This window comes from Lepidochelys kempii, chromosome 9, assembly GCF_965140265.1.
Source record: "Lepidochelys kempii isolate rLepKem1 chromosome 9, rLepKem1.hap2, whole genome shotgun sequence".
In the NCBI taxonomy this organism is placed as follows: Eukaryota; Metazoa; Chordata; order Testudines; family Cheloniidae; genus Lepidochelys; species Lepidochelys kempii.
Window position 1 is genome coordinate 96076221 of NC_133264.1, and position 27875 is coordinate 96104095.

The following is a 27875-nucleotide window of genomic DNA, read 5'->3' on the forward strand; positions in this document are numbered from 1 at the left end:
TATCTTTTGTCAATCCACTAAATAGTAATTCTACTAACAATAAATAAAACACTGCACATCTGTAGCTATTGCTGTGGACACACATCCCCAATCCACAAATAATGCCCTGGGTCAAAATGTAAAAACCTGGGTGCTGGAGTTTAGATGCACAAGTACTTTCATTTTCAGAGGTGCTGAGCACCCAAAGGTCCAACTTAGTGGGAACTGCAGCTGCTCAGTTCCTCAGCAAATCAGACCGCTTAGCTAGGCACCAAGTGTGAAAATGTTGGCCTTGATGCACAATGTTATATACTGGGGACTTGGGTAAGGAGTAACAAACTATCAGCTGGTTTTCAGCTCCCAGCAATCTTGTCTTCCATGCTACAAGCACAGCAGAGAAGATCAGAGCCCGATCTCTAAACTGCCTGGAGTTGATGAAATGCAGGTTAGGATTTGTGCTAATGAAATTCAGTGTCATTACAAATTGTTGGAGCAATTCACACACTGTGTGTGTTTATTTTTAAGATGAGTGTGTCTGACTCAAAATGTTTGTCAAAAAAAAAAAAGTTTGAGAAATTCTGTTTCTGCCTCTTTAATTATTAAGCTCCTGTGAACCATCACAGGACAGATGGCAGAGCTATTTAAAACTAAAGTTAACCTTTACGGAGTAGCATGTACTATTGGAAACCAAATATACATGTTGAGAATCTTAATAGTCTATTGTACTGTATATTATACTGTACTGAGTGATAGGTAAAATGATCTGAACAATTGCAAAGGCTTTTTATCTGAATTGGCTATAAAGAGTGGCAGGAACAGAGTGGGAGTAAAGTTAGTGGTGTGAGACTTATGTGAATTGCTAAATACTTCAGAAAGCTCTGAACCATCGCGATAACGTTTAAAATATCTATTTAATGGCTAAGGCGGGCAGGGGTACTGAGCGTTCTCCCCCTCAGGTGCTTGGCTGGATGGTTTTTGCTCACATGCTCAGGGTCTAACTGCTCACCGTATGTGAGGTCAGGAAGGAATTTTCCTCCAGGTCAGACTGACAGGTACCCTCGGGGGGGAGGGGGAGGGGTGTTCACCTTCCTCTGCATTATGTGAGTGCAGGTCACTTGCCAGGATTCTCTGGGTGTATCTCATTTAATCATTTCCCTGCTATTGCGGGGGCCTCAGGCACTGGTGCACCTTGGTCCGTCCTATGCAGTGCCTGGGGCGCATAATAGTCTGGTCTTCTGAGGGTCTCATTTATGTTGCTCTTATTTCTGATGTTGGGTTTGCTGTTGGGGTGCTGGGTGGTGTGGGTGGGTTGTGCAATACAGGAGGTCAGACCAGATGATCTAGTGGTCTCTCTGGCCTTAAATTCTAACTCTATGAATTAGAGAAGTTTTTGAAATGAGACATAATGGGCATTTCCTAATGTTCAGACCTTTCTTTTTTTTTTTTTAATAAGGACTTTTAAGGACAAGTTTTCAAAACGTCAAAGCCCGCTTGCATATACACCAGGCCTTCACACCCCTCACTCCATATTTGTTTGTTTCAGTGCGATAAGGGCAAAAACATCCATCTGCATCTCCGTGTGCATGTGTGTGAGAGAGAGAAAAGGTGGCCTTCCTGCAGCTGCTTGTGGAAACATTACAATCTGATTTCAGGCTCGCTTTGAAACTTTTGAAATAGTGGGATCTAAAGTGGTGAGCTGACTCTGCAGCAGACTGCAACAGCATATTTCCCCCCCTCATGTACTAGTATTTATATCAAGCAAGTAAAGTAAATGAACCTAAGCAGGGTTCCAACTCAGTCCTCGGGCATGGAGTCCAACCTTCCCAAAGGGGTTAGCCTCCCCTCTTTACGTCAGTCTGCCCCAAGCCACAGATGGCTGATGCGGTTTAAAGCATGGCAGTTTCCATAGCCGCTGGTATGCAAAGGAGTGATGTGGCCGGCATCACATCCAATTGCCTTTGACTTCCCTAATCCTATTGACCAGGTACCAGTTTTACATCTGGATGAACTGGAGCAGCCTTTCCATATGCGATCCAATAAGGCATAAACCTACAACCTCCAAGATTGTAGCTGAACGCCTTAGCCATTGACTTCAACAGGGATTTTACCCCAGCTACTTAAAAGATTTTACCCCAGCTACTAAAGGAGTTGGCAGATGTGATTGCAGAGCCATTGGCTATTATCTTTGAAAACTCATGGCGATCGGGGGAGGTCCCAGATGACAGAAAAAAGGCTAATGTAGTGCCCATCTTTAAAAAAGGGAAGAAGGAGGATCCTGGGAACTACAGACCAGCCAGCCTCCCCTCAGTCCCTGGAAAAATCATGGAGCAGGTCCTCCAGGAATCAATTCTGAAGTACTTAGAGGAGAGGAAAGTGATCAGGAACAGTCAGCATGGATTCACCAAGGGCAAGTCATGCCTGACTAATCTAATTGCCTTCTATGATGAGATAACTGGCTCTGTGGATGAAGGGAAAGCAGTGGACGTGTTGTTCCTTGACTTTAGCAAAGCTTTTGACACGGTCTCCCACAGTATTCTTGCCAGCAAGTTAAAGAAGTATGGGCTGGATGAATGGACTATAAGGTGGATAGAAAGCTGGCTAGATTGTCGGGCTCAATGGGTAGTGATCAATGGCTCCATGTCTAGTTGGCAGCCGGTATCAAGTGGAGTGCCCCAGGGGTCGGTCCTGGGTCCGGTTTTGTTCAATATCTTCATAAATGGGGATGTTGAGTCTTCAGAAGAAAAGAATGAGGGGGGATTTGATAGCTGCTTTCAACTACCTGAAAGGGGGTTCCAAAGAGGATGGCTCTAGACTGTTCTCAGTGGTAGCAGATGACAGAACAAGGAGTAATGGTCTCAAGGTGCAGTGGGGGAGATTTAGGTTGGATATTAGGAAAAACTTTTTCACCAGGAGGGTGGTGAAACACTGGAATGTGTTATCTAGGGAGGTGGTGGAATCTCCTTCCCTAGAAGTTTTTAAGGTCAGGCTTGACAAAGCCCTGGCTGGGATGATTTAGTTGGGGATCAGTCCTGCTTTGAGCAGGGGGTTGGACTAGATGACCTCCTGAGGTCCCTTCCAACCCTGATATTCTATGATTCTAAGGTGTGAGGTGTGGTGGCCAGATGGTTATTTGCTATTTGCCATTGACTTCAGTAGGGTCAGGATTTCACCTTTGCTTCTCCGTGGTAGGTTCTAGGGAAGATGAACTGAAGCTAGCCTCTTGTTCACTGGGGACCAGGTAATTTCCCTGTCCCCTGACTTATTGCTAAGACACTGGTAAACTGTAGACAAGTGAGCTTACGTATCTGATGCACTTTAAACTCTGCTGAAATTGCTGGGTATGTAAAAGGTAGTTCATCCCTGGTATAAGCTCTTTGATGTCAATATACTTATACCAGCAATGAACATATCCCTTTCACTTCGGGTCAGTTCCAAACTAAATTGAAACTGTTTTTCCAGTTTCCAGGATTGCTTAAAATATAAACTCTTCGCTCTAGCTCTGGGCGTGAAAGTGCTAGATTGCCCTGCTGCTCTGTGGGGCTGTTAGTGCTTGTGGATATTTTCCTAGGAAGCACCAGCATCAAATAATCCATCATCTATGTGCGCATCCCAGGGCCTTAAACCTGCTAATGGTCACCTGGGGAAGGCCTTGGGCTGGGATTTGGCCAGAGACCAATGTACAGAACCAATGGTTGTGGATGAGATAGGGGTGATAAACAGGAACGTAGCAACTGATTTCCTGAATTATGTGAATCTGCTAGTTGGAAACCAGGGTAGAAGGACTGTAGCTGGAGCTTCCTAAACTTCAGCAGCTGTCACAGGGCACAAGATGGGACTGAGGCGTCAGTCTCCCCACTACTACATAGGTCACTGTGACCCAAAGACCATGGATGCCAACAGGCAGAGGGCAACTCTGGATTCACCAAAGGAATGTCATGGAGGGGCTCTGATGAAAGCCTCTGTCCCATTGGTCATCATAATAATGGCAAAATGGATGTTGTATAAGGAGTTATGTGTATACACTGAAAAATATGTTCTTAAGGTCTGTCACGAGACTGGTCACCTGAAGGGTAAAAAGTTGGTTTTCTTTCAGGCAAGAATTGTGTTTCTAGCTGCCTGCTTCCATGTAAATTAAATATTGTCTGGTTCACAGTGGGCCTCCATTTACTATATGAGTCAAATGCTAATGAAGGATTGTGAAATCTTCAAAGAGAGGAAATTTACAGGCAGAAGTGACCCAGCAGGAGAGAGAGAGCCCTATTTACATAAGGACAATGAACTTTTGGGAATACAACTAAGCAGTACAGAGGCACACCCTCATTCCGTCCATCTGTCAAGACAAGCGGCCAGCAGCCTTGATCTCATAAGAAGGGACTGCAGCCAAACTGGTTGAAAATCCTGGGGAAATGACAGGGGTAAGCTATCTTGTAGGAGATAGGGGAATGCCTTGTTGTTTATGTGTAGGCTCTAGAAAGTGTGTTACGATTTTGTTTAATGTGTCACCACTTGTTTCCAGTATTCTCACTCTCGTTCACTCGAATCTCAGTTCTTTGATAATAAACTTCTTCTTCTTGTCTCTATAAAGTGCTATGTGTTAAGTGATGTGGTGATTCTGAGTTGAATCTAACAAACTGGTGTGGACTGCTCCTTTGGGAATAGCGGATCGGGGAGTTCTGTGAACAGGGACTTGGGCACAGCCGGAGGATGCTCGGAGGACGTGGGGGTGAGGGGTTGCCTATCGCTATCCCTTACAAAGAGAATCCGGCCCAGTGGAGACTGATGAGGGTGGTGAGCCCAGTGCATGATAGCAGTACAATTGCCTATGCTCTGCTGGGACCAGTGCTGTGTGTAGAAACAGTGGTGAGTTACCAGCATACCAGGGGAATCCACTCAGTGATAAGCATGCCAAAATTCCCTGGGCCAGGCGAAGCCTAAGGCTGCCAGTTGCAGAAGAGGGCAATGCAGAGAGTTCAGCCAATTGATTTCTTCCTTAAGTGCAGGCGTTTCTCTGGGTCTAACAGAGCAGCTTCTGACAGAGCAGAGGGCCTGGGGCATTTGAAAGGAAATTCCGCATCTGAGTTCCTGGCTTTTCAGCCTGGCCACACAGTTGGAAGGAGCAGCAGTCAGAAGCGGGAGCAATAAAAACTGAAGCCTTTCCAAGAGGGAGAATGGCTGTTGCTCCAAAACGGAGCTATGTTCGGGAACGGTCTCTGGTTCTTCAGATCAGCCTCAGAAGGAGCTTACAGTGGCATGGGGAGTTACATGTCTGGGTTTGTTTAAAAGGCAACATGTAAAGAGCGACTTGTTTGATTGAACAGGGATTTCTGCTGCGTTTTTTCACCAAATAGCATCAGTCCCATACAGGCTATGTTGGCCTTTGTCAGAACTGGGTTTTACTGAAGTATGAGCTGAAATTATTAAATTAATGGGGAAATTCTCCCACTCCCCGATGGTCTGTTGCTGTCAGCCCACATGGAATAAAACTCGGAAAGTAGAGGGGTCTTGTGGAAACTCTAACATAACCTTTCCAAGGGAATGAGATCTGTCCTGCTCCCTGTGGAGCCTTGTTCCCTTCCAGTGCAGTCAAAGAACATCATCCCAGGGGCCCCATCTTGCAAGGTGCTGAGCACCATATCACTTAGCATGTTGTGGGATCATGCCCTGGGACGGAGAGCCTCTTCAGCCAGAAGAACAGGACTGGTAGCTTCTGTTTAAGTGTCCATTCATCAGCCAGTGCAAAATAGGATCAACCCAGACTTTGCCTCCTCTGGAAATCCATCACTGCCGCAGCATGCTGGAGAGATGGCAAGTGTATGGAGGGCTTGAAAAATAACTACAGTATGTAAAAGAGAAGATTTTGCTGTAATGCAGCAATGTGAGGGAATACTGTTGAGGAAAAGGTGTACCTGTGTGTTCTTTGACCTACGCATAAGAGGTTTCCCCTGGAAACTGGCTCGTGATATTTTGGGCCAATCATGTCTGTGCATGGCTACATTGCTAGGGCTGCGTGGCAGTCTAGCTACCCATGCAACACGTAAACACTAAATCCTTAATGGGCAAACCTTGCCTTCTGTTTCACCAGAAACGCCCCTGGACACTGAATGGAAGTTGTGCCCAGTGTTTTCTCTTACATGCTTTGCATCTGTCAGTTGTATCTGGCTGCTGACGTCTCCTGGGGTTGCGCGAAGGTATCTGTATCCAATAAAAAAGAGCCGGGACTGATGGCTCAGGCTTAGAAGAGCTTGCTCTTACTGGGCTTTCTCATTTGGGTTTGATGGCAGCAGAGCTGGTCAATATCAATGTCGCTAGGTGCCTGGGCATGTGTAACTAAACACTGGCCATAGACATCAAGACATTTGCAGCATCTCACAAAATACTGGAGGTCGGTGCAGGAGAACTCTCTGGTGCTGAGCCAGTCAAGCCATGTCCTGTGGCTCCCACTTGCAGAGAGACACCTTCTGTGGTGAAGTAAAATGAACATCTATTCAGGGGACACCATCAAAGGGCCTAATCACATCAGCCACACTATCAGAGGCTCGTTCACTTGCACATCTACCCATAGGATATGTGCCAGCAATGCCCCTCTGCCATGTACATTGGTCAAACTGGACAGTCTCTACGTAAAAGAATAAATGGACACAAACCAGACGTCAAGAATTATAACATTCAATCTCTCTGGTCACTCGATTACAGACCTGAAAGAGGCAATATTACAACAAAAAAACTTCAAAAACAGACTCCAATGCGAAACTGCTGAATTGGAATTAATTTGCAAACTGGACACCATTAAATTAGGCTTGAATAAAGTCTGGGAATGGATGGGTCATTACACGAAGTAAAACTATTTCCCCATGTTTATTCCCCTCCCCCGCCCCCACTGTTCCTCACACGTTCTTGTCAACTGCTGGAAATGGCCCACCTTGATTATCACTACAAAATTTTTTTCTCCCCCCGCTCTCCTGCTGGTAATAGCTCACCTTTCCTGATCACTCTTGTTACAGTGTGTATGGTAACACCCATTGTTTCATGTTCTCTGTGTATATAAAATCTCCGCACTGTATTTTCCACTGCATGCATCCAATGAAGTGAGCTGTACCTCACAAAAGCTTATGCTCAAATAAATCGGTTAGTCTCTGAAGTGCCACAAGTCCTCCTTTTCTTTTTGCAGATACAGACTAACACGACTGCTACTCTGAAACCAATCACACAGCAAGGGGCTGCTGCTAATCTCTGCATCAACTGAGGTGGTGTGGAAGTGGGGCAATGGCTTTACTGTAATAAGTTATTGATCTACAGCTCCTTGGCTATTCGACAGCTGCACCATGTCTGAGTCCCTAGCTTTGCACGTGTTGACTATTTTTAATCTCTCTCCACTCTGCAATTGCTGGGGTTGCTTTAGAAGAGGTGAGTGTATCCTCTCCTTGAAGGCCCTGAAGAACATAAACAGATCCAGCACTCCACAGCCAGACAGGAGTCTCCATTCACTGAACTATTAGGTTGGCGTTCGCTGTCAGTCGTGTCAATGTTAAAAAATTAAGTACAATTCCACAACACACTGAACTAGAGAGGGGCGCTTCCTGGGTTCTGATTGGCTGTGAAATATCAGTCCCTGCACTGCCCCAACAAACAAACAAACAAACAAAACCCCCAGAAATAAGGCTCAGCAGTTAATTTCCCAGGGAAAACACTAAAGCATCACTGAAAACATCCTTAACAAGACAGTGGTCTTATAACCTTGTTGTAGGAGAGAGAATCTGACTCAGGGGCTAGATTGCCTGGCAAATCTGCATTTTGAACCCATCTGGGAAACTTTCCTTAGTTTGGAATACCCTAGCACGTTGGAAAGATATTTTTAAATGAGAACCCCAGAGTGGAGGCCCAAGACTAGCGCAAACACAGTATTACCTGAAGGCTCTTGGATTCTAAATCTCTCTCCTTTTAAATTAGATACTCTTCATTCACAAGTAAGGGCGCCCTCTCACACACAAGCCCCTTAGAGATGGAATGCTTACACAAGGTATTAACTTAACCCTTGCTGGAACCTGACATGCTCATTTTCTTTGCATAACATACAACAGCTGTGCAAGCAGAGTCAGACTGACCTGCAGGGACTGCCCTAGGATGGGAACATGGGTTCATCTCCATGCTCCTTTAATTCATGGCCTCTCTGCTGAGACCGGCCACTAAAGAGAAAATTGATGTCAAATAAGAGTGGACTGTTTTGTATGTGATGTGTATCAATTTTGGAACTGTATTGAGATCATCAACTCTCTTAGATCCACCCTATCCCCAATCAGCAGCTGGTAACATTTTATCTCTCTACCAGCCTAGGCAGGATTTGAACGGATGAATCTCCCCTTAATCATTTTCTGACCCTCCAATTCCCTGTTAATTTTTTTACAAACATATTTTGGTAGGTCCTACACAAACTCCATGCATTGCACTCTTTCTGCTTGTTGGGCAGCAACTATGATTTCATGCTGTTGCTAGAACTGTGCACAGTCCTGACATCAGTGATGATACCTCTAGCCGAACAACGAGAAAGAAGAGACAGCCAGGATGGCATCTGCTGTGTTAGAAACAAGGAGAAAGCATTGGTTGAACTGGTAACTAAACTATGACATTTGTGGGGAAATTTTTCTTATAAAATTAGACAAATGTTAAACAACCATGGAAGCCCTGTAAATATGACTCTTGCCAGAGTTTGCACCCTAATCTGATAGCCTGCCTAAATAATGACTAGCCCTAAATGCTGGAAGGCAAAGGGCTAGGCCAAAGGGGGAAGGGATAGCTCAGTGGTTTGAGCATTGGCCTGCTAAACCCAGGGTTGTGAGTTCAATCCTTGGGGGGGGGCTATTTAGGGATGGGGGCAAAAATTGGGGATTAGTCCTGCTTTGAGCAGGGGGTTAGACTAGATGACCTCCTGAGGTCCCTTCCAACTCTGATATTCTATGGTTTTATGGGAAATTGACATAATTAAAAACAGCTGTTTCCCTTTAGAGTATCCCATCACAGTAGCCTCTGATCTGCATGAGCTGGCAGGATGTTAGCCATTGACATCTGATCACGGAAGCTGACAGGGGTCAGCCCTAGCTGCTAAAGCACACTGCTGGTTTAACATGTTTCTGAGACCAAACAATTCTGCGCCAGCTCTGTTTCAGGCAACCGTGCTGGAGCCCGGCGACCAAATACAAAAAGACTTTGGTTTTAAACAGAGCTGGACAAAATTCTAGCTCAGATCGAACATGCTGCTTTGAAAATGTAGATGGGAAGGAACAGCTAGGGAGGTAATAGTATTATTTGTCTTGTCCAGGAACTGACCCTGTCCCTTTCAGCCTGCTGCAGAGTGTAATTTAAAAGGGCCCAAAGGGGGCCATCAGGTTTGGATGATTTCACACAGCTGAGAGGAGATGCTGCTTGGGCCAATAGCCTTAACAGGGAAGAGGCACTTCTAAGCCCAGGCAATGGCTCAAGCCTGATCTGACCACCTTACTGTGCTAGGAATTGCAAGGCTTGCTTTAAGATGCAGTGGTTGGTATGACATAGTGGCGATGCAGGTGGCAACTGGCTTTCTGGCTGATGGCCTCAGCTGAGAACCAGAAGGAAGAGTAAGGATGAGGTGACTCAACTACCTCCTCAGACCCAAAGGGCCTCTCCAGGAAGGGCTGAGGCCCACTGAGGCAGGTCAGGGCACCTGCATCCAACCTGTGGCCACCAAACAAAGCCTCTTGTGTTACTTTCTAGAAGACTTAAGTTCACTGGACATTTAACACCCCGGTCCCTTATTCCAGTAACCCAGATTATCACCCATCATGGGGCCTGGGCAGTGAAGGCTGATGGGCAGCAGCAGGCTGTGAAATATCTCCGCCCTCACAGCCAATGGCTTTGATAAAGCCGGCTTTGATAAACTCCTGGTCCCTTTAAAGACAATAGGAAAGCTCCCACTGATTTCAGCGGAGCCAGGATTCCCCCCTGGGGGGCTTGCCTAATTTAGAGCAGGGGAAAGCCAGTGCTTGCTGCCAGGCGAGGAATAGCTGGGGTGGAGGGTAAAGGGCAGGTCCCTGCTGCCTTCTGCCCGCTGGAGAGAAGGGAGGGGGTCCCCATCCTTGGCGATGGCCCAGCTTGGCTCGCGTACCCGACTCTCGCCGTCCCGCTGGGCGGTACGTGGGGAAGGCTACCCGCATCCCGGCCACCCCGTGAGCGCAGAGCCCCGCTGCGCCCTGAGCGCAGCAGCGAGCCCGGGAGGCAGCGGCAGAGCAGGGCTGGGGGCCGGGCTCAGCCCCCTGCCCCTCGCCAGCCGCTCCTCCGGGAGGCGCCGGGGAGGGTGGAACGGCCCCGTGCCCGGCCGCTGCAGGGCGAGGCGTTCCCGAGTCGTCCCCAGCGGGGGAAACTCCCAGCCAAGGTCCCGTGCGCTCGGGCTGGAGGGAGCGGCCCTGCTGGGCTAGCAGGGCAGCCGGCGGCTCCGCAGTGCTGGGCGCGCAGGCCAGGCTGCCCGGAGCGCCGGAGGCGCGGCTCGGCCCGGGGCTGGCGCTGCCCGCCGCGGAGGCGAGGGGCCAGGCTGAGCCGGGCAAGCAGCAGCCGGGGAGCGAATCTCGGGGGCGATCCCGGCGCTGGCTCCCGGCTGGGGGGAGCATGGGGAGTCCAGCCCGGCACTAGCAGGGAGACCGGCTGGCTGGCAGCGGGGACCAACTCACCTGCATCCCCCTCCCCGCGGAGCTCGGCCCTGGCGAGCCCCGCGCCGGAGCGCCCGGCCTCGGGCATGGCCCTGGCGCGCCCCGCGCCGGAGCGTATCCGGATCTCCGAGGTGGAAATGGAGCGCTACTACTGCCTGCTGCAAGCCGCCGCCCGCCTCGACTCCAGCGTCGCCGGTAAGCGACCGCTCCCCTTCCCCGGCTCGCCCTCCGTGCGCAGCCGGCCTGGCGCCCCCTGCTTCGCCTCAGCCCCCCGGGATCCGACTCCTCTTCCCTGCCCCCCAGCCCCGGGGTCCTGCCGGGCGGAGCCGCGGTGCCGCAGCGAGCGAAAGTTCCGTGGGGTGGCCGGGGTCACGGGGCTGCTGCTGGGACGCGAGTCGCTCTCTGCCCGGTTCGTTCGCGCCTTACCCCCAGCGATGGCAGCAGTCCAAGCCCAAACCTGGCAGGAGCTTTAATACCGGCCATGGGGACTGCTTCTGTGGCCGTTTGAAGTGCTAGGAGGGGGCTGACCTGCCCGGACGGGCGCGGGGCTTGGGAAGGGGAGGTGTGAAAACATCGGAGGGGGGGGGAGTATTGTTAAACTCAAGAAAGCCAAAAATCATATTGGAAACTCAAACCCAGAATCCACCTGCAGCCCCTAGTCTCTTTGACCCGGCCTGTTTGTTCTCCCTCATCTAGTTCTTCTGTCCAGCAGCGATTTTCCTGCCTAATTTAGAGCATGCCTTCAAAAATGCTTCCTAAAGACGGATTTTTTTTTTACCAAGCCAAAGGGACAAACTTCTGCATCTTCAGGTTGCTCACAAATAAATGTACTGTATTCTCATGCCTTCCACATACCATGCTCCTTGCACCCAGCGGAGCGGTGGGGGTGACACTTCGGATACAGGTGTGCAATGTAATGGCTGACAGAACTGAACTAGTTTGGGGGGGGGGAATAACCTGGGCCCTCCCACTCTAAAGCCAGGATCCTGAATGCACCTATGCACGTGCTTAACTTTATTCACATACATAATATCAAACAGGTGTAGCTGTTTACAGAACTGGGGCCTAAATACTAGGCAGACAGTTCACTAAAGTGAATTCTTGTTAGAAGTCTCTAGTAGGTTTCATCCTAAGTGCTGGATGGTTGTTGTTTAAAAGGCACTGAATAACGCTTGCTTTGATGGATTGTACTATGCATGTAGAAGGGTGTCTTATTTTTACAGTAATCACTGCTTCCCCTTGTGTCTCTGACATGCCCTTTCTTGTTGCGGGAACACTGTCGAAAAGGAATAAGCAAAAGTGTGTGATCGGATGCTAGCCCCTTTGTCAGGCTTCCATTGGCCAGTGTTGCTGCAGGACTCCCTCTTGTTTGTATTTGCAATACTCTGCCTTATGCTTTTGGTGGGCCTTCTGTTGGGCTTTGGGTGTATAAATCAGGCTGCAGTTTATTTGCTCATAGATTGCGTGATGGTCAGAAAGTTGTGACTTGTTTTGGAACCTCTGTGACTGGCAGTGATGCGCCAAGACGAACCTCGCATTGATTATGCAGGCTCCGAGTCACCTGCATGTTTGGTATAGTCACGCAGTAGAAGCCATCAGCATTTTACAAATTGCTGCACTGAAGCCTCAGAATGGTTCCAGGTCAGCCAGTTAATGATGGGTAGGTTGAATGGCAGCTGGGCATGATCAACTCTTGATTGATCTATTTACAGTATTAAAAAAAAGCAGCAGATGTGTATACAATTGTGTATGATTGCTTGTTTTCCTTGCTTGTTGCCCTTCCTGAGTCACTTAGGTCTCCATTCAAAAATTTACTAGTTTGACTACATCGATGATGTTACATCAGTGTGAACCCTTAATGTGGATGTGCTACACTGATGAAAAGCAGGTGTGACTTGACCCAGTAACTTTAGGCCATGGGCTGCCCTTGTGCCTTAACAGAGCTCCCTTTGATGGCCCACGATCTAGTTATTGTACAGTCCTGCATTGAGTGCAGTGGACTGGGCTAGATGATTTACTGCGGTCCATTCCAGTCCTACACTTTTGTGATTCTATAATTTGCTGATAAACCTTCCAAGGGTTTGCTTTTGGGGGAGATTTTATTTCTTTTCAGCATAATCCTTTAATGGATTCCCAGGGGAAAAGGTCAGGGCCTATGGGCACTGCTTTTCCCCATCGTGACAGAGAGCACACCCAGTCCCAGAACTGAAGACACATGTCATTCATTATCTCTTAAGGGCCATCTATGTGCTTGGAGCTAGGCCTGGCAAAGAAGACACTCTAACACAAAGATCTAACAGTCTCCTTCTGTTTGTCTCGATTCCTTTGCATAGCGTAGCTGAATTTATTAGGCTGGATTTTTTTTTTATTGGAGAACATGGGGAGAGATGATTAGGTTCTGTAGTAAAAGTGGTTGGTGATGCAAAGGAACACTTGCATGAGCCAGAAAAGGATGTTTGTGGGAATGTGCAATTAAAACAAAACAGTTCTATAGAGTCTGATCCTGTTCTGTGGAGTCAACGGCAAAACTCCTATTTTCCTGAAGGACTGGGCTTTAGAGAGGCAGCGTGAGTGTAAGTGCACGAACACAGCGGTGATGCATCAATTCTCCACACTATGTAAATGAAGTCTGGGGAAACTGGGCAGATCGCTCTCCGGTAACACAGGTCCCAGTCCTGCATTCCGCTCTGTGCGGATGGACCTTTACACCTGCTTTTGGAAAGTCTGTGGGACTCTACACGGGAACAAGGATGAGTTTGTGTGGGTCCCGTTGAAGGCCTGGGACCATGATTTGGGCTGCTCTCAGTGTTGAAACAGTTGTGTCAGCCTCCACTCCAAATCATGAGATTTTGAAAAGGATAAAAAATGTGGGATTCTTTCCCACCCCATAATTTCTGACCTTTTTAGGCTGGCCGTGGGATACATTTTAGGCACTTTCCCCCAACCACCAGGGGAAGAAACTTTTTTTTAAAAATGAAAACTGAGATTCTCACACAGTTGCTTGACTGCAAGTGCAGAGGGTTCAAGGAAAGCATCCAATATCATGAGACTTGTGACAAAATCATGAGGGTTGGCAACGTTGTGTGTATATATTGTGACAAAGTTCCTCCTCTGCCTTGGTGGGTCCTGTGCTTATTGGTGGATTTGCTCACCTCAGAGGTTCACGGCAGCCCTCAGTTTGGCCACTTTCATGGCTCAAATCTGCTGTTCACTCAGTTAGCCTCATCACTGGCCAGCATGGGGAAAAGAAAGAAGAACAATCCCTGCAGTCTCTAATGATCCGCCTAGTGGATCCGGAAACAGGCCAGAGACCTTCCCCTCTGGTGGAACCCACAGTCCAGGTCAACTCCTCTGGTATCAAGTAGGGAGTTGGAGGGATGGGGGGAACCCGGGACCACCCTCTACTCCGGGTTCCAGCCCAGGGCCCTGTGGATTGCAGCTGTCTACAGTGGCTCCTGTAACAGCTGCGTGACAGCTACAACTCCCTGGGCTACTTCCCCATGGCCTCCTCCCAACACCTTCTTTATTCTCACCACAGGACCTTCCTCCTGATGTCTGATAATGCCTGCACTCCTCAGTCTTCCAGTAGTACGCCTTCTCACTCTCAGCTTCTTGTGCCTCTTGCTCCCAGCTCCTCACACATGCACCACAAACTGAAGTGAGCTCCTTTTTAAACCCAGGTGCCCTGATTAGCCTGCCTTAATTGATTCTAGCTGCTTCTTGATTTGCTGCAGGTGTTCTAATTAGCCTGTCTGCCTTAATTGTTTCCAGAAAGTTCCTGATTGTTCTGGAACCTTCCCTGTTACCTTACCCAGGGAAAAGGGACCTACTTAACCTGGGGCTAATATATCTGCCTTCTAGCACTCTCTTGTAGCCATCTGGCCTGACCCTGTCACAACACACACACACACGTCCTTTCAGCCTCTTTAGGGAGTAACGTGTTTATAGCTGTGGTTATAGGAGATACTATTTGAGAGCTGTTATTACATAGTAAGCTTGTATTCTGATGTCCAGAAAATGAATAATATTATCACTCAAAGCCATTCAAGGAGCTGCAGCCCCAACGAGGACCACAAGAGAAACAGGAATCTTAAACAGTATGTAGGATGCATTCTGTTCGCATAAAGCACAGATTCTACACCTGCAATTTCATGTTTTATCAGTCGTTTACCATAAGAAAAGTGAAATGACAACAAGGCTGTGTGGGAGGGAGGTAATCTGAAATATAAAGTGGAGTGGGGGAGGGTAATTGACTTCAGTATTATCAGAGTCTACCTTTGCCTCTAATCTGCATGATGCTCTGAAACAGGGAGAGCTTCCACTGTTTCTTATGGGAAAACGTTTTCTCTACTTTTTCTGCTGTGTTTGCTTCTTGAGTCAGAGTAACAGAATAATGCCACATTTTTAACCAGGGCTTTAAGATTACATGATTCCCCAGCTCCAGAGTTTAACACAGAATTGGGTTCCGGTGTCCCTTCCTTTTTTTAAAGACAGTTGTTTCTGGCACTTGTGGTTCAGAAGAAAGCCCTACAACAACAAAGGCGGTGTAAACTGATGTAGCGTTGTCTGCCTAAGTCTGCAGACAGCCTGAAACAATGCTGAAAGTGGTGGACTCTCATGTCTGTTTCAGCGAGTTAATTCTGAAACTGCAAGATGACAAATGTCAACACAGCTAATTATTTCAAAACTGGGGGCCTTGCTGCAGAATTGAATTTCCCATTATTACAGGGTACATGGGCTAAGGGCAGGGAATTCATCACTCCATAGACTTCAACGCTGCTGCTCCCAAGTTTGCAAGTGAATTAGGCCCCAGGATTTATCCTTCAAGTCTACCCTCTGCCTTGCATCTGCATCTCCCGCTGAGGTTCTTACCTATACATATGCAAAGCTGGAATTTGGCCTAAAGGGAGAAAGATTTGCAAGAGATTGAAGATGATGTGAAAAGTTCGCTCTTCTTTGCCTCTGCAGCCCTCCTTTAAATTACCTTGTAGTGAATTAGATTTACTTTGGAAGCTGATAATATTGGCTATCATGATGCATCGTGAGGGCAGATGCTAAGCATATTCCCCAATGCCTGTTTGGCAAATACAGCTCTATGCTGATTGGGAAAACCTCTTTAGTCTCACTCCTGGGTCTTTCCTAAGCACAGACCGACTGAAGTTGGAAATTGAGGAAAGTTAAGTTGGCTGAAGCTCAGACATTGCTTTAAGCTTAATGTGAAAGACTCGGTACAAGTGTTTTTTAATGCCCACACTGTTTACTGGGGGGTGAGTATGAATGCGCATTGTGGGAGTTGAGAAACTTCTATTGCATTTCTTTTGTTAAACATAAATCCAAAACGGAGCTGAACTGGCTTTTAACTTTCCCAATTTTCAGCTGGCATTGGGGTGGGTACAGACAGAGAGCTGGTCTGGTTAGACACACATAGTTCAGCATGTCGGACGTTGCTCTAACAGTCTGGGAGGTTAGCAGCCAGGTGATGGAACTGGGTAATATGAAAGTCTCTCCGACTGTAATTTAGCTTATTTTTGCTTGGCCTGCTTTGAATAAAGCTTCTGTAGTTGGCTAGCTGTTAACTCTGGTTTGGAGCCAGGAAGTGTATAGAGATGCTGAGGGATCGAGGCTCCCGTGAACTCACAAACTTGGCATATTTCCCCTCCATACAGAGGGGGAAAAATTCCCTGAGGCTCACTCCCTTTGTGACATTATTCTGATTGGGGAAGCAGGATCTGGCCTATAGGAAAGAAGCAAGAAGTTCAGTCCCCAGAACTAGTGGACCCCCAAAATCCAGAACTGGCTCTGAGCCAACTGCCCCCTTCTGTTCAGCTGACAGCATTCAGCTGTTCTGGCTGGGACTTTTCCATGGCTGCATATCTTTGCTACCTGTCGGGTATATGGGTCTCTATAGTTTGAGTATAATGGGGATGACTGAGGATTCTGGATGTTTTTGCTGCTCTGTGGATGTGGGTTTCCTTCACTCCGGTGTCTGCTGGAGGGGCTCCGGGGAATTTACAATGCGGTTCCATGCTAACGGTTTACAGAGGGTCCGTTTTGTTGTGGACTCTGACATTGCATAAGCTTGGTTCTGTGCTGATCAGATCCTATAGTGATGTTATGATCCCCCTTGTCCTGTGAAGTTTATCTGTGATACGTTTTCACGCAGATCAGCCCCTCTCTCTCTCCAGACACCCTGCCTGGATATGGATCAGCTAGCCTTAGGATTGTGTTCTCCTTGCACGTGTGAAAAGTTCCACAAAGCGTCACAGAGCCTGAATGGCAATTTCCCCTCTCTCTCCTCCACTTCATTGTGTACAATGACACACTTATAATTTATGCTTGGTTAGCTGGTAATCTCTGATTTCCAGTATGCTAAGAAGTGAATGGTTAGTGAATTTCACTGAGCTATTTAATCAATCTGTGGATTACTACTTTAAGAAGAGGTCTAGGAATCAATTCATGACTCACTTACTGGAAGTCTGGCAGTGTTTACGCTTGAATTCTTTCTTCTGCTTTCTCTCATGTTAACTAACACAAGTATAAATTCTAGCCTCGACAGGACACAGAAGCTCGTCGTCAGTTCTATTGAACCCCAGGATGCAGCCTAGGGATGACTAGTGAGAAGTATTTGTGTCTAGGAACAAATGTTCATGTTGTGTTTACACTAGAATTTTCAACCAGGTTAGTTAACAGCTGTTAAAACACAATGAAAATGTCAAGTGTTAGACCGGTGCTAGGTGACCTGGAGACATCCCTTAATTTCCCTGCCTCAGTTTCCCACTCTGTAAAAAGGGGGGGGGAATGCTTTCCTTCCTCACAGGGCTGTTGTGAGGCTTATTCATGAGTGTTTGTGAGGTGCCTTGGCGAGGTGCCATGGATGAAAGGCTGAAAGAGTGCGAAGTATTATTATAAGTTACCATTTACTTCAGCCACTGTGTCCTACAGAGGTTGATGCCCTTATACATGAAACCATGGCATATGTTGCCTGTTCCCCAGATGTCCCGGTGACCTAGACCTCAGGGCACGGGAGCTGGGATGAACAGCTAGGTGGACGAAGTGTTCAGAGGTGAAGGTGCAGTATTCTGCTGTGTCTTGTGGAGGTGCATTTGCGGTGGAGAAAGGAGCCAGGGAAGTCTTTCCCCTCCCACAATGCACCTGCATAGAGAGTGGGCAAAATGTCGTTGCTATTGCTCTGATGGCAAGGCGGCTGGTTCTGTTGGTGCTACTTCATGGCTCAAGGGGATATGGCCAGCAGGGGGCTCCCCAGAGCCCTCCCTCTGTGCGTGCCCCTTCTTGGAGGCAGACACCGCGGCGAACGTAAGGAATGCTGCCCTCTTCAGCCCCGGCACTGACGCTGTGCGCCCTGCAGGGCGCCTCCGTGTTGGGTACGGGTAATCGGCGTGGACTGGCCGCTGCCGTCCGAAGGCTGGGTCTGCATGGGAAGCCAGCACGCTTTGCTGAGGCTGCTTTGCTGCTGCTCTTCAGCTGGTATATCTGCATTTGTTGGAGACCCTAAGTCCTAGCGAGCACCCAGCTGCTACAGCTCTGCAGGCCCGGCCTGACTCCCAGCGCCCCACAGAACTCAGCACCACGTGGAAAGCTGATGACCAGTGAGGCGCTGCTAACGTTTCACTAAGGGGCTCCCTCAATAAACATCCACCTCGGTCGGAGACTCCTTCCCTGTGTACCACACTCTTCCCAACACCCTGCAGCCCTTGATCCACCTTGTTACTCCGATGCTCCGCTGTGCGGTTCCCTACCTGAGAGCAGGTCTTTGGCAGCAGAAAGGGTGGCAGAAGGTTGTCCTATGGTCTCTTCTGTCAGGAGTGAGGACAGCAGGCCACCTTGTGCTCTTTGGGCTGGAGGTGGCTGGTTGGGTGGTGAGCAGGTCCTCTTTGGTAATGGGCCTGGATTGGGTCTCCTTGTCTTGACAGTAGATCTCTCCTAATTGCTGGAGGCTAACATGAGGGGTGGGGAGCAGGGCTACTGGTTGAGCAGCGACTCTCTCCCAGCTGGTGGGTGTGAGTAATAATGGCTCCGGGCTGGGTAGGCAGCCATGGTGGGAGAGGTAGGCTGTGGTGGGTACTAGACTCCCACTCAGTGCAGTAAAAGCTCTGCCCCACCTTGCCATCAATGCTGAAACCGAGTTAGGGGCTACTTGGTAGAGGCCAATTTATATGCTCAGGGATGGCTTCACCGATTTAAGCCAATGAGAGCCACATGGTGAAAAGCCCCTGTACGGCATTCGAAAACCTGATTTTCTCCGCAGCTACACGTGTGCAGCCGGTGTGAGCATGGTTTTAACTGCAGTGGGGCGATGGGCGCGGAACTGTGAGCAAAACCTGGCCCGTTAGAAAGTAATGTCTGTGTCCTGATTTGGAAGGTGCGGGGTGCGTGTTAAACTTCCGTGGGGTTGATTTGCCTGCATGTTGTATCATTGCAGAGTAGACTGTGAGCCGGTTTTCTTTCGTAAGCATGTCAGTGATTCCTGAGCTTTATGGAACTTCCTCTTCAATTAGTATGTGACAGATGGTGGTTTGCTGTGGTATTTTTGACAGAACCAGCCGATGATGCTTGTTGGCTTTCCCAGCGTTGTTGAAGTGTATCTTTAATATCAGAAGTCATTTTTTTCTAATTTATCTCATTGCTAATCTTTACCTGCTAATGAAAATCTGGTTTTAACTTGCTATAATTAAGCATTTACAGTCTTGTGGCTGAAAGCCTTTTGAATGTTACTCGCAAGGGTTACAGATTTTATGTAGCCTGGGGACACTGCAGCATGCAAACTGTAAATCAATTTAATATACAGTCCTCAAATAAAGTACATGTCAGATATTAAACTGATAAGAACAGATATAACTTAGATAACTTTTTCACTTCAAGGTCCAAGAGACACAGACAAAGTTTTCATCTCGAGGCCAAAAGACCAAAAACATCAAGATGCTTGATCACAGCCTTGGATAGGCCAAGAGACTACTTACACTTGATCTTAGCCACTATACTTGATCTTAGCTCATAGAGCCGAGAAGCGATACTGTAAATGTCAGAAGAACCAACTCTGGCAGGATCTGCTATCAGGCAGGCTGTGTTTTCAGCATTCAGAGCAACTGAGACCATGTCATCAATATTTTACCATATCTTTTGTGCCATTGTAGCACGGTAAAGAGAAGGGCTGCTATGCTTTGGAATAAAATAGCAGCCGTTGAATTTCTGGTCACGTCTGAGTTCAATAGCAATCATTATTCTCATATTCTTTTTTCCTAAATGGATATATAAGACTTCTCCCTTAATGCATTGGGACCCCGATCCTGTGCGGATTGATTCAGCTGTGTAGCCCCAGTGGCTTCAGTGGTTAGCTGTGTGTGGAAAGTGAAGCAGGTGTGTACGTTTTTGCAGGATTGGGGTTTGGGTGAGCAGCTGTGCATCTTGTTTGGTGCCTTATTTGTGCGTGCATTTACTGCAAGTGGATGTGTAGTTCAGGTAACCGCTGTTGCAAATGGCTCATTACAGTAATTGGCATACAGCAGCAGTGTGCCGAGGTGCCAATTGTGCACGCAAACCGGCCCACAACTGTGTGTGTGTTTTGCACGCTTGGGTGCCAAATTTGTGTAATAATCCCATTCTCACTGTAGGTAAGAGACGGATCTGCTTAATAAAATCCGTGCATTTATCGGGTGTCCATCACTGTTGTATGTGTAAAAAGATGTGTGTGTATTAAGTGGGGTGAAGCAGCCCAGAGTTTTAAAGCTCTATGGCCAGACTATGATCTCACTTACACTGGTGTAAATCCAGAGTGAGGCTATTGGCACCAAGTTGCTCTGGGTGAATTCAGTGTAATTAAAATCAAAACCTGGTTCTTTGGGAGACTCCCCAAGCTTGTCCCAGCATGAGCTCCTGCCTGGCATCCTATAGGTCATTTCCATGGGATGAGACTTGCTGAGGTCTCCACCTGCCCCCCGCCCGCGGTCTCTCTCTTCTGCTGCTGTCACAGAACCCCCATGAGCCATCTTGCTTCCAACTTGGTAGAAAAATTCTCTCCGCCCCAGACCTCACCTACTGATTTGGAGGCTGATGTTCCTTTTGTTTGTGGATTTTAGGGAGTTCATAATGCAAACTCAGTTGCAGCCTTAACTGTGGAGTTCCTTCTGCCTTCCCATAATAAGGATGCTGTATACATTGGATGCCAATGCAGATTAAATGTACACCCTTTAAGGAGTGAAGGGAGATCCTAATCAAGGAGCTGAGGTAGTTTCCCTGCTGGATGTAAGGCTGGAGCACAGATCCGGCCAGACTGCAGCTTTGTCTGAGCTCTGAAGTCCTTTGCCAGGTACAGACAAACAGGTCCGGCAGCTTAAGGAAACCTGTTTGTATCCAATTGCCCAGGAGAGTCTAATGTAATTTTATTTCACACCTGTTTTGTTCTAAGCACACGCCCTTTGATTGACACTTGCTCAGAGCCCATCATCCTACATGTTCACGAACCTGCATAGTCCATGCCTGCCTGATGGCTGGAGGTTGGGCTGTTTTAAAACTTGAGGTTCTTCGGGGGATAATACAGGACTGTGCCAGAAACCCAGTGTTAAGCCCTACAACCTCCCTGAGAGGCCTGTGATTGTCCCACTTTACAAATGGGGAAACCGAAGCAGGGAAGGCAAGTGATCTAATCCATGGCCACAAAGGAAGTCGGTCTCAGAGCCAGGGATGACGGCTCAGGAGTTCCTGGCTACCAGCCATGTGCTCAGGTCACTAGCCTACACCTTACTGTAAATAAGATAGGTCCCATATTCCAAGGAGTATTAATAAAAACGTAATATTAAAATACAGAGTTTTGTCCTTGAAAATAAGATGCCTGTGAAAATATGGGCAGCTTTCTGCCCTCCTCTTGCATGATGATAACCAGGGCACGCTTCCTGCTCACACCTGTTTGACAGGAGTGTCATTTAAGCACACGTCATGTATGTGCTGATTGGTGCTTCGAGGGTCCCTGCCCCCCATAGCAGGTACCTGAACTATTGCACACGCATCTAGCACAAACAAGCGTGATGCAGGAGATTAGATGCAGGAAGGTACCCCAAAGTGAGGTGATCAGCTTAGTAAAAGAGGTGAGTTTCAAGGAACAGAGTGGACCTAGTGACGGGGGACCAGAGTGGACCTAGTTCCAGCCATAAGGTTGCGGTAGAAGCAGCCGCATGGCCAGGAGTGGGCGAAGATGGAGGTGCAGGCAGAACTGACATCTAGGCAGTGGGTGTCGGTGCGTTCTGAGCCTCTAGGGCACTGTGTGTGCGTGTTGTGTTCTTCACAACATTTAGTACCACAGTAGTTCAAAGTATGAGCCTGGAGTGCATGGCAGTAGCAACAGCTGCCCGCTTATGGTAGCATGCCTGCATCATGTGTTCCCTGCAGGCGAGGAAAAGAGCTGCTTTCCTGTTTAACACAGTGTGTTTTTAATGTCCTGTGTAGATTTTTCTCAGTCGTGTGCAATTTATTGTAGGACATTGCATAGGTTGTATAGATAGTATATAGTTTAAAATGACTAGCTTCTGCCTTGCACTCTGGGCAAAATGCATAATCTTTCCTGGCAGATGCATTGCCTTTGAAGCAAGAATATTTTGCACTTGCATAATATCATTCATGTGGTGGCCTCAAAGCACTTTATAGACATCGGCAACTTCACAGGAGCCTTCTGAGGCGGGGAAGGCTTGCAGATGACTAAACTAAGGTAGAGCATGGTTTAGCATGATTAAGTGGCTGGCCCTAACTGATACAGTGCGAGAAGGGGTAATAGGACGCAATGATCCAGTTTCCCAGGCCCCTCTGACCACCAGACAAATATTCCCTCTTCAGAGCATAGCGTCCTCAGCAGGCGCAAACAGAGAATGATCAAGGGATTATCTTCCTGGTTTAATGTCTCTCTATTGTAGCTTCCCACAGCGTTGCAGCAGCCTTCCAATAAAACACATTTCTACTCCTTTCAATTAAATACACTTAGAGCTGGCTTTGTAGTTACAAAGAACACTCGATAAATATCATAAAAATGTAATGAGTTACAACGTCGGCTTGGCAGGTGTGTGGTGCAGCTGCTGTTTACAGATGGTGTGGGCTACAGTGAAGTTCAGAAAGGAAAGAAAGCAATGGGAGAGGGACAGGGAACCCTTTAAAAAGGATATTAATGAAGCCAGAGGGCCTGTGTATCTGAACAGAGGGAGTCAGAGCTCAAAAGCTAGCTCCTTATTAACTGTGTAGTTTACTGTAAGTACCTGAACAAATGGACTTTGACCATCCTGAAAGGAAAGATTTCTAAGAATGGGCATCATTCTCACAGCCTCAATTTGTACAAATCCTAAAATCCATCCCAGGAGACAGTCAGAAGGGAAGAGGACTCAGCAGCATATTCTGGGCTGCACAAAACCAACCAGCTAGGACAGAAATAGATTCAGCAGTGTTCTCTTAAGTACAGATTCATATTCTCTCTCTCCCCCTCCCCCGAGGAGTAAAGGCTCAATCCCACACGCCCCCCACACACCACTATACTCCCCTTCCTTCCCCCTCCTGACTTCACACGTTCTCAGGAACCCTGTGTTGTAGCAACAATCCGGCTGGCAGAGGAATCTTTCAGCTCTGTTCCTTGAATGCAGCAATGGCTTCAGAGTGATTTTTATATATTCAGCCGGGTATGTATATAGAAATGAATAGTAAAATGTTATTACAGGCAATCTACCCTCCAGTTCTGCATATGTTTTTAGATGCAACCTTAAAAGTGAAAGTCAAACTTGCTTGGCATGGACATCAGTATGATATGTAAAGCCCTGTGGGATACGACAGGAGAAAGGATTCTACTAGGTGCTACTGGTTTTAGGTTCAGTTTTGTATCTGCACTGCTCTGATAGGGTCAATCTGAGAGCAGTTGTCTGCCTGGTGTGGTTTAGGCAAGGTGAATTGGGTGCCAGGCCTTTATTTTTCCTAGTATTTACCCAGGAAGTTGAATGGGGTGAGGAATGCAAACCGAGGAGTGCTAGAGGGAAGCTGGCGAGGTGACAGCCGCAATGGGAATGTGATCATGAAGTGGTTACACTTAGACCTTTACCAAAAGGGTGGTGGTCTCATTTGTATATTTTCTTGTCGAGCCACTGACTTCCCTTAACCCTTAAGGCTCTGCAAGGGAGTGTACTCCCATAAGCGCCTCTTTGCTGCCTGATCCAAGCATTCCCAGCCAAGATTTTCAAGAGTAACTGGTTTTGAGTGGCCAAGTGGAGACGCCTTAGAATGGCCTGTTTGTCAGAAAGTGCTGAGTACCCGCTCTCTGGCAGTGAAGCTCCTTTGAGGTGTCTTGAATGGGAGACCCCAAAATGCTAGTCACTTCTGAAAATCTGGGCCTCCATCACTGTCAGTCGCTGAGCCTACCCTCCCCCCCAACCCTGACTCCTAAGCATGAGTCGCAACTCAAACTCTCTCCCAGCCGTTGAATCTTCAGCTCTAGGGCCCTTCTCTCCACCAGTCTCGTCTGCTGTCCTTCCCCATAGCTGCCAGACACTCAACAAAATCCCCGACTCTTCTCCCCATCTCCCTAACTTTCCCACAAGTGGTTCTGTCACTGCTTGTCTTTGGCTACGCTGTGCCAAGGTGGGAGAGGCACTCTTCCGTGTGGTGTTGGTGTAGCTGTCGGTTACACTCACTGTTGGAGGGTTCAGCTGCCCCCATGGACAGGGAGGAGTAGCTTTTGTCTTTAAACAGACTTAAAATTTAAGTGAATAAAGTGTTGCTGGAGGGGAAGGCATGGTGTTGGCGAGGAACTTCCGAGTTCCAAACCTGACAGAGTCCCTGTCCTTAGTGTCATAGGTGGTGGGCATGACAGGTCAGGGGAGGCTTAGCCTCCCCTGGCATAGCTGATGCCACCCTGCTGAGGGATACCTGAGCCGTGGTGGCCCCGCCTGCCCTCTACCTCTTCCCATCCCTGCTCCGCCCCTTCTGCGAGGCCCTCACCACCTGTTGCTCCCTCGTGAGTCCTTCCTCTTCTCCACTCCACTTCCCACTCCGGAGGTCCCTGCTGATAGCCGTGTCCCTCCACTCCTCAAGGCCCCCCTGCCTGCCGCTTGCCGCATCCCTCCTTTCCTCCGCCCCCCTCCCCCACGAGGCCACCCACACTTTAGTGTATGTGGCTTTAAGTGGTCACTTAAGTTGCATCTCAGAGAGTGTTGTGAAGATTGATTGGTTAGTGTTTGCACAATGCTTTGAAGGTAAAAAGTGCCTTTCAACTTATCGGCAGTGTGGCCCAGTGGGTAGGGCACTGACCAGGGGTGCAGAAGTTGTAGGTTCTAGTCCCACCTGTGACTCTAGGGAACTCTTTCTCCTACCACCGTGGGTATGACTTGTCTATTTAGGTTGTAAACTGTTTGGGTCAAGGATGGTCTCTCACTATGTGTTTGTATAGTGTGTAGCACAACAGGGTCATAAGCTCATTTGGGACCACAAGGCCCTACAATAATACAAGCCCCTAGTGATAAATAGCCTTCATTATCAGGGATTGTTGTTTAAAATAGATTTTTTCCCCTCCAATTACTGTCCTGTAGCATAGCTGATCTTTCGGAGGCTGGCAGGTGGGAAAGGCACAAGAGTGGGCAGGCTGGGTCAGGCTTGACAAAGCTCTGGCTGGGATGATTTAGTTGGGGTTGGCCCTGCTTTAAGCAGGGGGTTGGACTAGATGACCTCCTGAGGTCTTTTCCAACCCTGATATTCCATGATTCTGTGACTGGCGTCTGCTAACAGCACAGCTGCTGGTGAACCATGCATGTTTTCAGATAACAGATATTTCTCTTGGAGGCAGGGCCGGCCTAAGGGGTGGGCCCCCTGGGCGCTCCGTGCATCCAGGTCACTTTCCCCACCTGGGTTGTGCTGTGAGGTGAGCATCAGGAGCTGCTACTCTTCTGCCCTCCCCTTACGCAGCCCAGGTGCGGAAGTGACCTGGATGCAGGGAGCCCTGATGTCGCTTCTCGCTCCCACCTCACAGCCCCCTAGCGTTCGAGGGGGGAGCGAGCAGCAATGTCAGCTGCTCCACGCATTCAGGTCAGTTTCCCCATGTGGGCGCAGGAGGGAGTGCAGGGGTTATGGGTGATGGAGACACAGTGCAGGAGTTGGGGGGCAGGGGATGGGCAGATTGAGAGGGGCCATGGCGGGGGGCACCTCACCCATGGGGACCAAAGGCGCCAAAATACAAGTTCGCCCAGGCTGCCATTTTTTCCCTTAGGCCAGCCCTGCTTGGAGGAAAAAGGACTATCTAAATGTCAGTGGGAATAGAGCTGTGCAAATAACCAGTTTTTGGTTTGTGGCTGAATCAGGGTGGGGGAGGAGATTCAGGTTGACCCAAAAATAAATATATTTTGAATTTTCTGGCAAAACTAGAAAGTTGAACATTTTTTTGTTTTGGGTCACGTGAAATGTTTCATTTGCTTCTGAAGTTTTAAAACTTTTTTGATTTAAGTGGAATAAAATTCAAAACAAAAAGTTTTTGAAGAAAAAATCAAAAGCTTTAATTTAGGACATGTAGCAAAATGTTTCAGCTTTTCAGAATTTTTTTTCTTTTTCTTTTTTAGACCCAGACAATTTGGTGAATTTGACACAAATTCACCAGAATGTTTTGGTTGCCCAAATATGCCTTTTCAGTGAAAAAAGCTCTCAAGAAAATTGGCACAGCTCAAAGGGGGAAGGAGCGAATTGCTTTATCCACTGCAACCTGTCTAGTCTGGTAAGAATGCAAACTGATAAATAAGTGCCTTCCTTATTAAACATTGACTTGGAAAGACACTGGGGTTTTTTTAGTTTTTTTTAAAATAAGTGCTTTTGTTACCAACCTAAGGTTAACTCCTCATTGCCAAACAGTGTTCTCTGAGAGCTATTAATAAATCAGCCTTTCTGCCCCTATTCCTAAATTTAGGCAAACAAAGAGTGCCTTTATTGTAAATCTTTCTATTTTATTGTCGCAGTAGTTTATTCTGTGGGCCAGCTTTTCAAACAATGTCCTATGGCTATGTCTTCACTGCAAAAAAAGGCAATCCCTAGGTGTGGGGTATAGGGTTGACCCTGACTAGCTACAGTGAGGTAAAAATTACCTGTGCTTTGTCTCCATTAGACTTTTATAGCAAATTAGCTATCTTGATGGGAAAATGCACCTTTTGGACAGCGAAGACATAGCCTGTAACTGTGAGTGCACGCTCAAGTCCTGCATTTGTGTTTACTGATGTCATTCGGCATGCAAATGTTGCATTCATTTATATGCATGTGCCATGCCTAACACAGTGGGGTCCTGGTCCTTGCACATGTGGATCTGACTATAGTATCAAGGCCTTTGACTGTAAACTCTTTGGGGGTGGAGACAGAGTCTTTTTACAGTCGATCACATTTCTATAAAGTGATCCTGGGAGACAAGATTGCAAAGCAGCAACATCCATTGCTTGTAATGTACTTCTGGGTGAAAAGACTAATGGGGAACAAAATACAAGCTGTGGAACAAAGGATAAAGGCTTGTGGGTAGTGAAGTTTAATTTGAGATTGAAGGATGAGGTTCTGCAGGGGTTGGACAATGGCCAAACTGACCACAATGATACCAACGAGGCTTTGGGGGAAAATATCTGAGCGTATTACAGCTTGGCCACAGGCAGCTTGTGCACTAATGAAAGAAGGGAAATTTCACGGCAATGAAAATGGAGGCAATGAAAGAGGAGGAGGAAAGTTTTAAGTGGTGGCAGAAAATAAGAATGGAGTGCAAGCTGGTAAAGAAAATGGCCAAAAGAGCAGTGGCAGAAAGTAAGGGTCAGGCACTGAAAGCCTTATGTGCAGGACCACTTAAGAAGGAGGGGGAGAAAGGAGTATATAGATTAGCTAAGATTAGGCAAAAAAGCACAGAGGAAGCTGTGAAGCTTATGACAGAGTGCCTGGAGAATTGTTCTGGTGATGCTTGGAGTCGTGCCGTTTGCCGGAGACATATGTTGAGACTATCATGGACGTGTACCACGGTAGCACAATGGTTGTGAGAAGCAGCTGCTGCTGCAGGGAGTCATTCACTGCAAGGGTGGCTCTACATCGAGGATCGGCCTTCAGGCCATTCCTATTGGTGATTGGAAAGGACATATTGGTGCAGGAGATTAGGAGATCAGCTCAGTAGAGCACACTTTGCGCCAAGGACATTATGTTGTGCTGTGAAGAGAAATATGGACTGGAAAAGGACCTAGAACT

General features: G+C 47.7%; 1 protein-coding gene across 4 annotated transcripts in view; it reads left to right on the forward strand.

Moving 5' to 3' along the window:
• The first annotated feature begins 10483 nt into the window (after window positions 1–10483).
• Window positions 10484–27875, forward strand: part of MCF2 (MCF.2 cell line derived transforming sequence) — a 96496-nt gene continuing 79104 nt past the window's right edge. For 2 of the 4 annotated variants that reach the window (XM_073358419.1, XM_073358421.1), the window contains exon 1: window positions 10484–10847. In XM_073358419.1, the coding sequence (XP_073214520.1) occupies window positions 10739–10847 (109 nt within the window). In that variant the 5' untranslated portion in view covers window positions 10484–10738. The remainder of the gene's footprint in view (window positions 10848–27875) is intronic. The other 2 variants (XM_073358422.1, XM_073358418.1) reach the window with 2 other exon arrangements.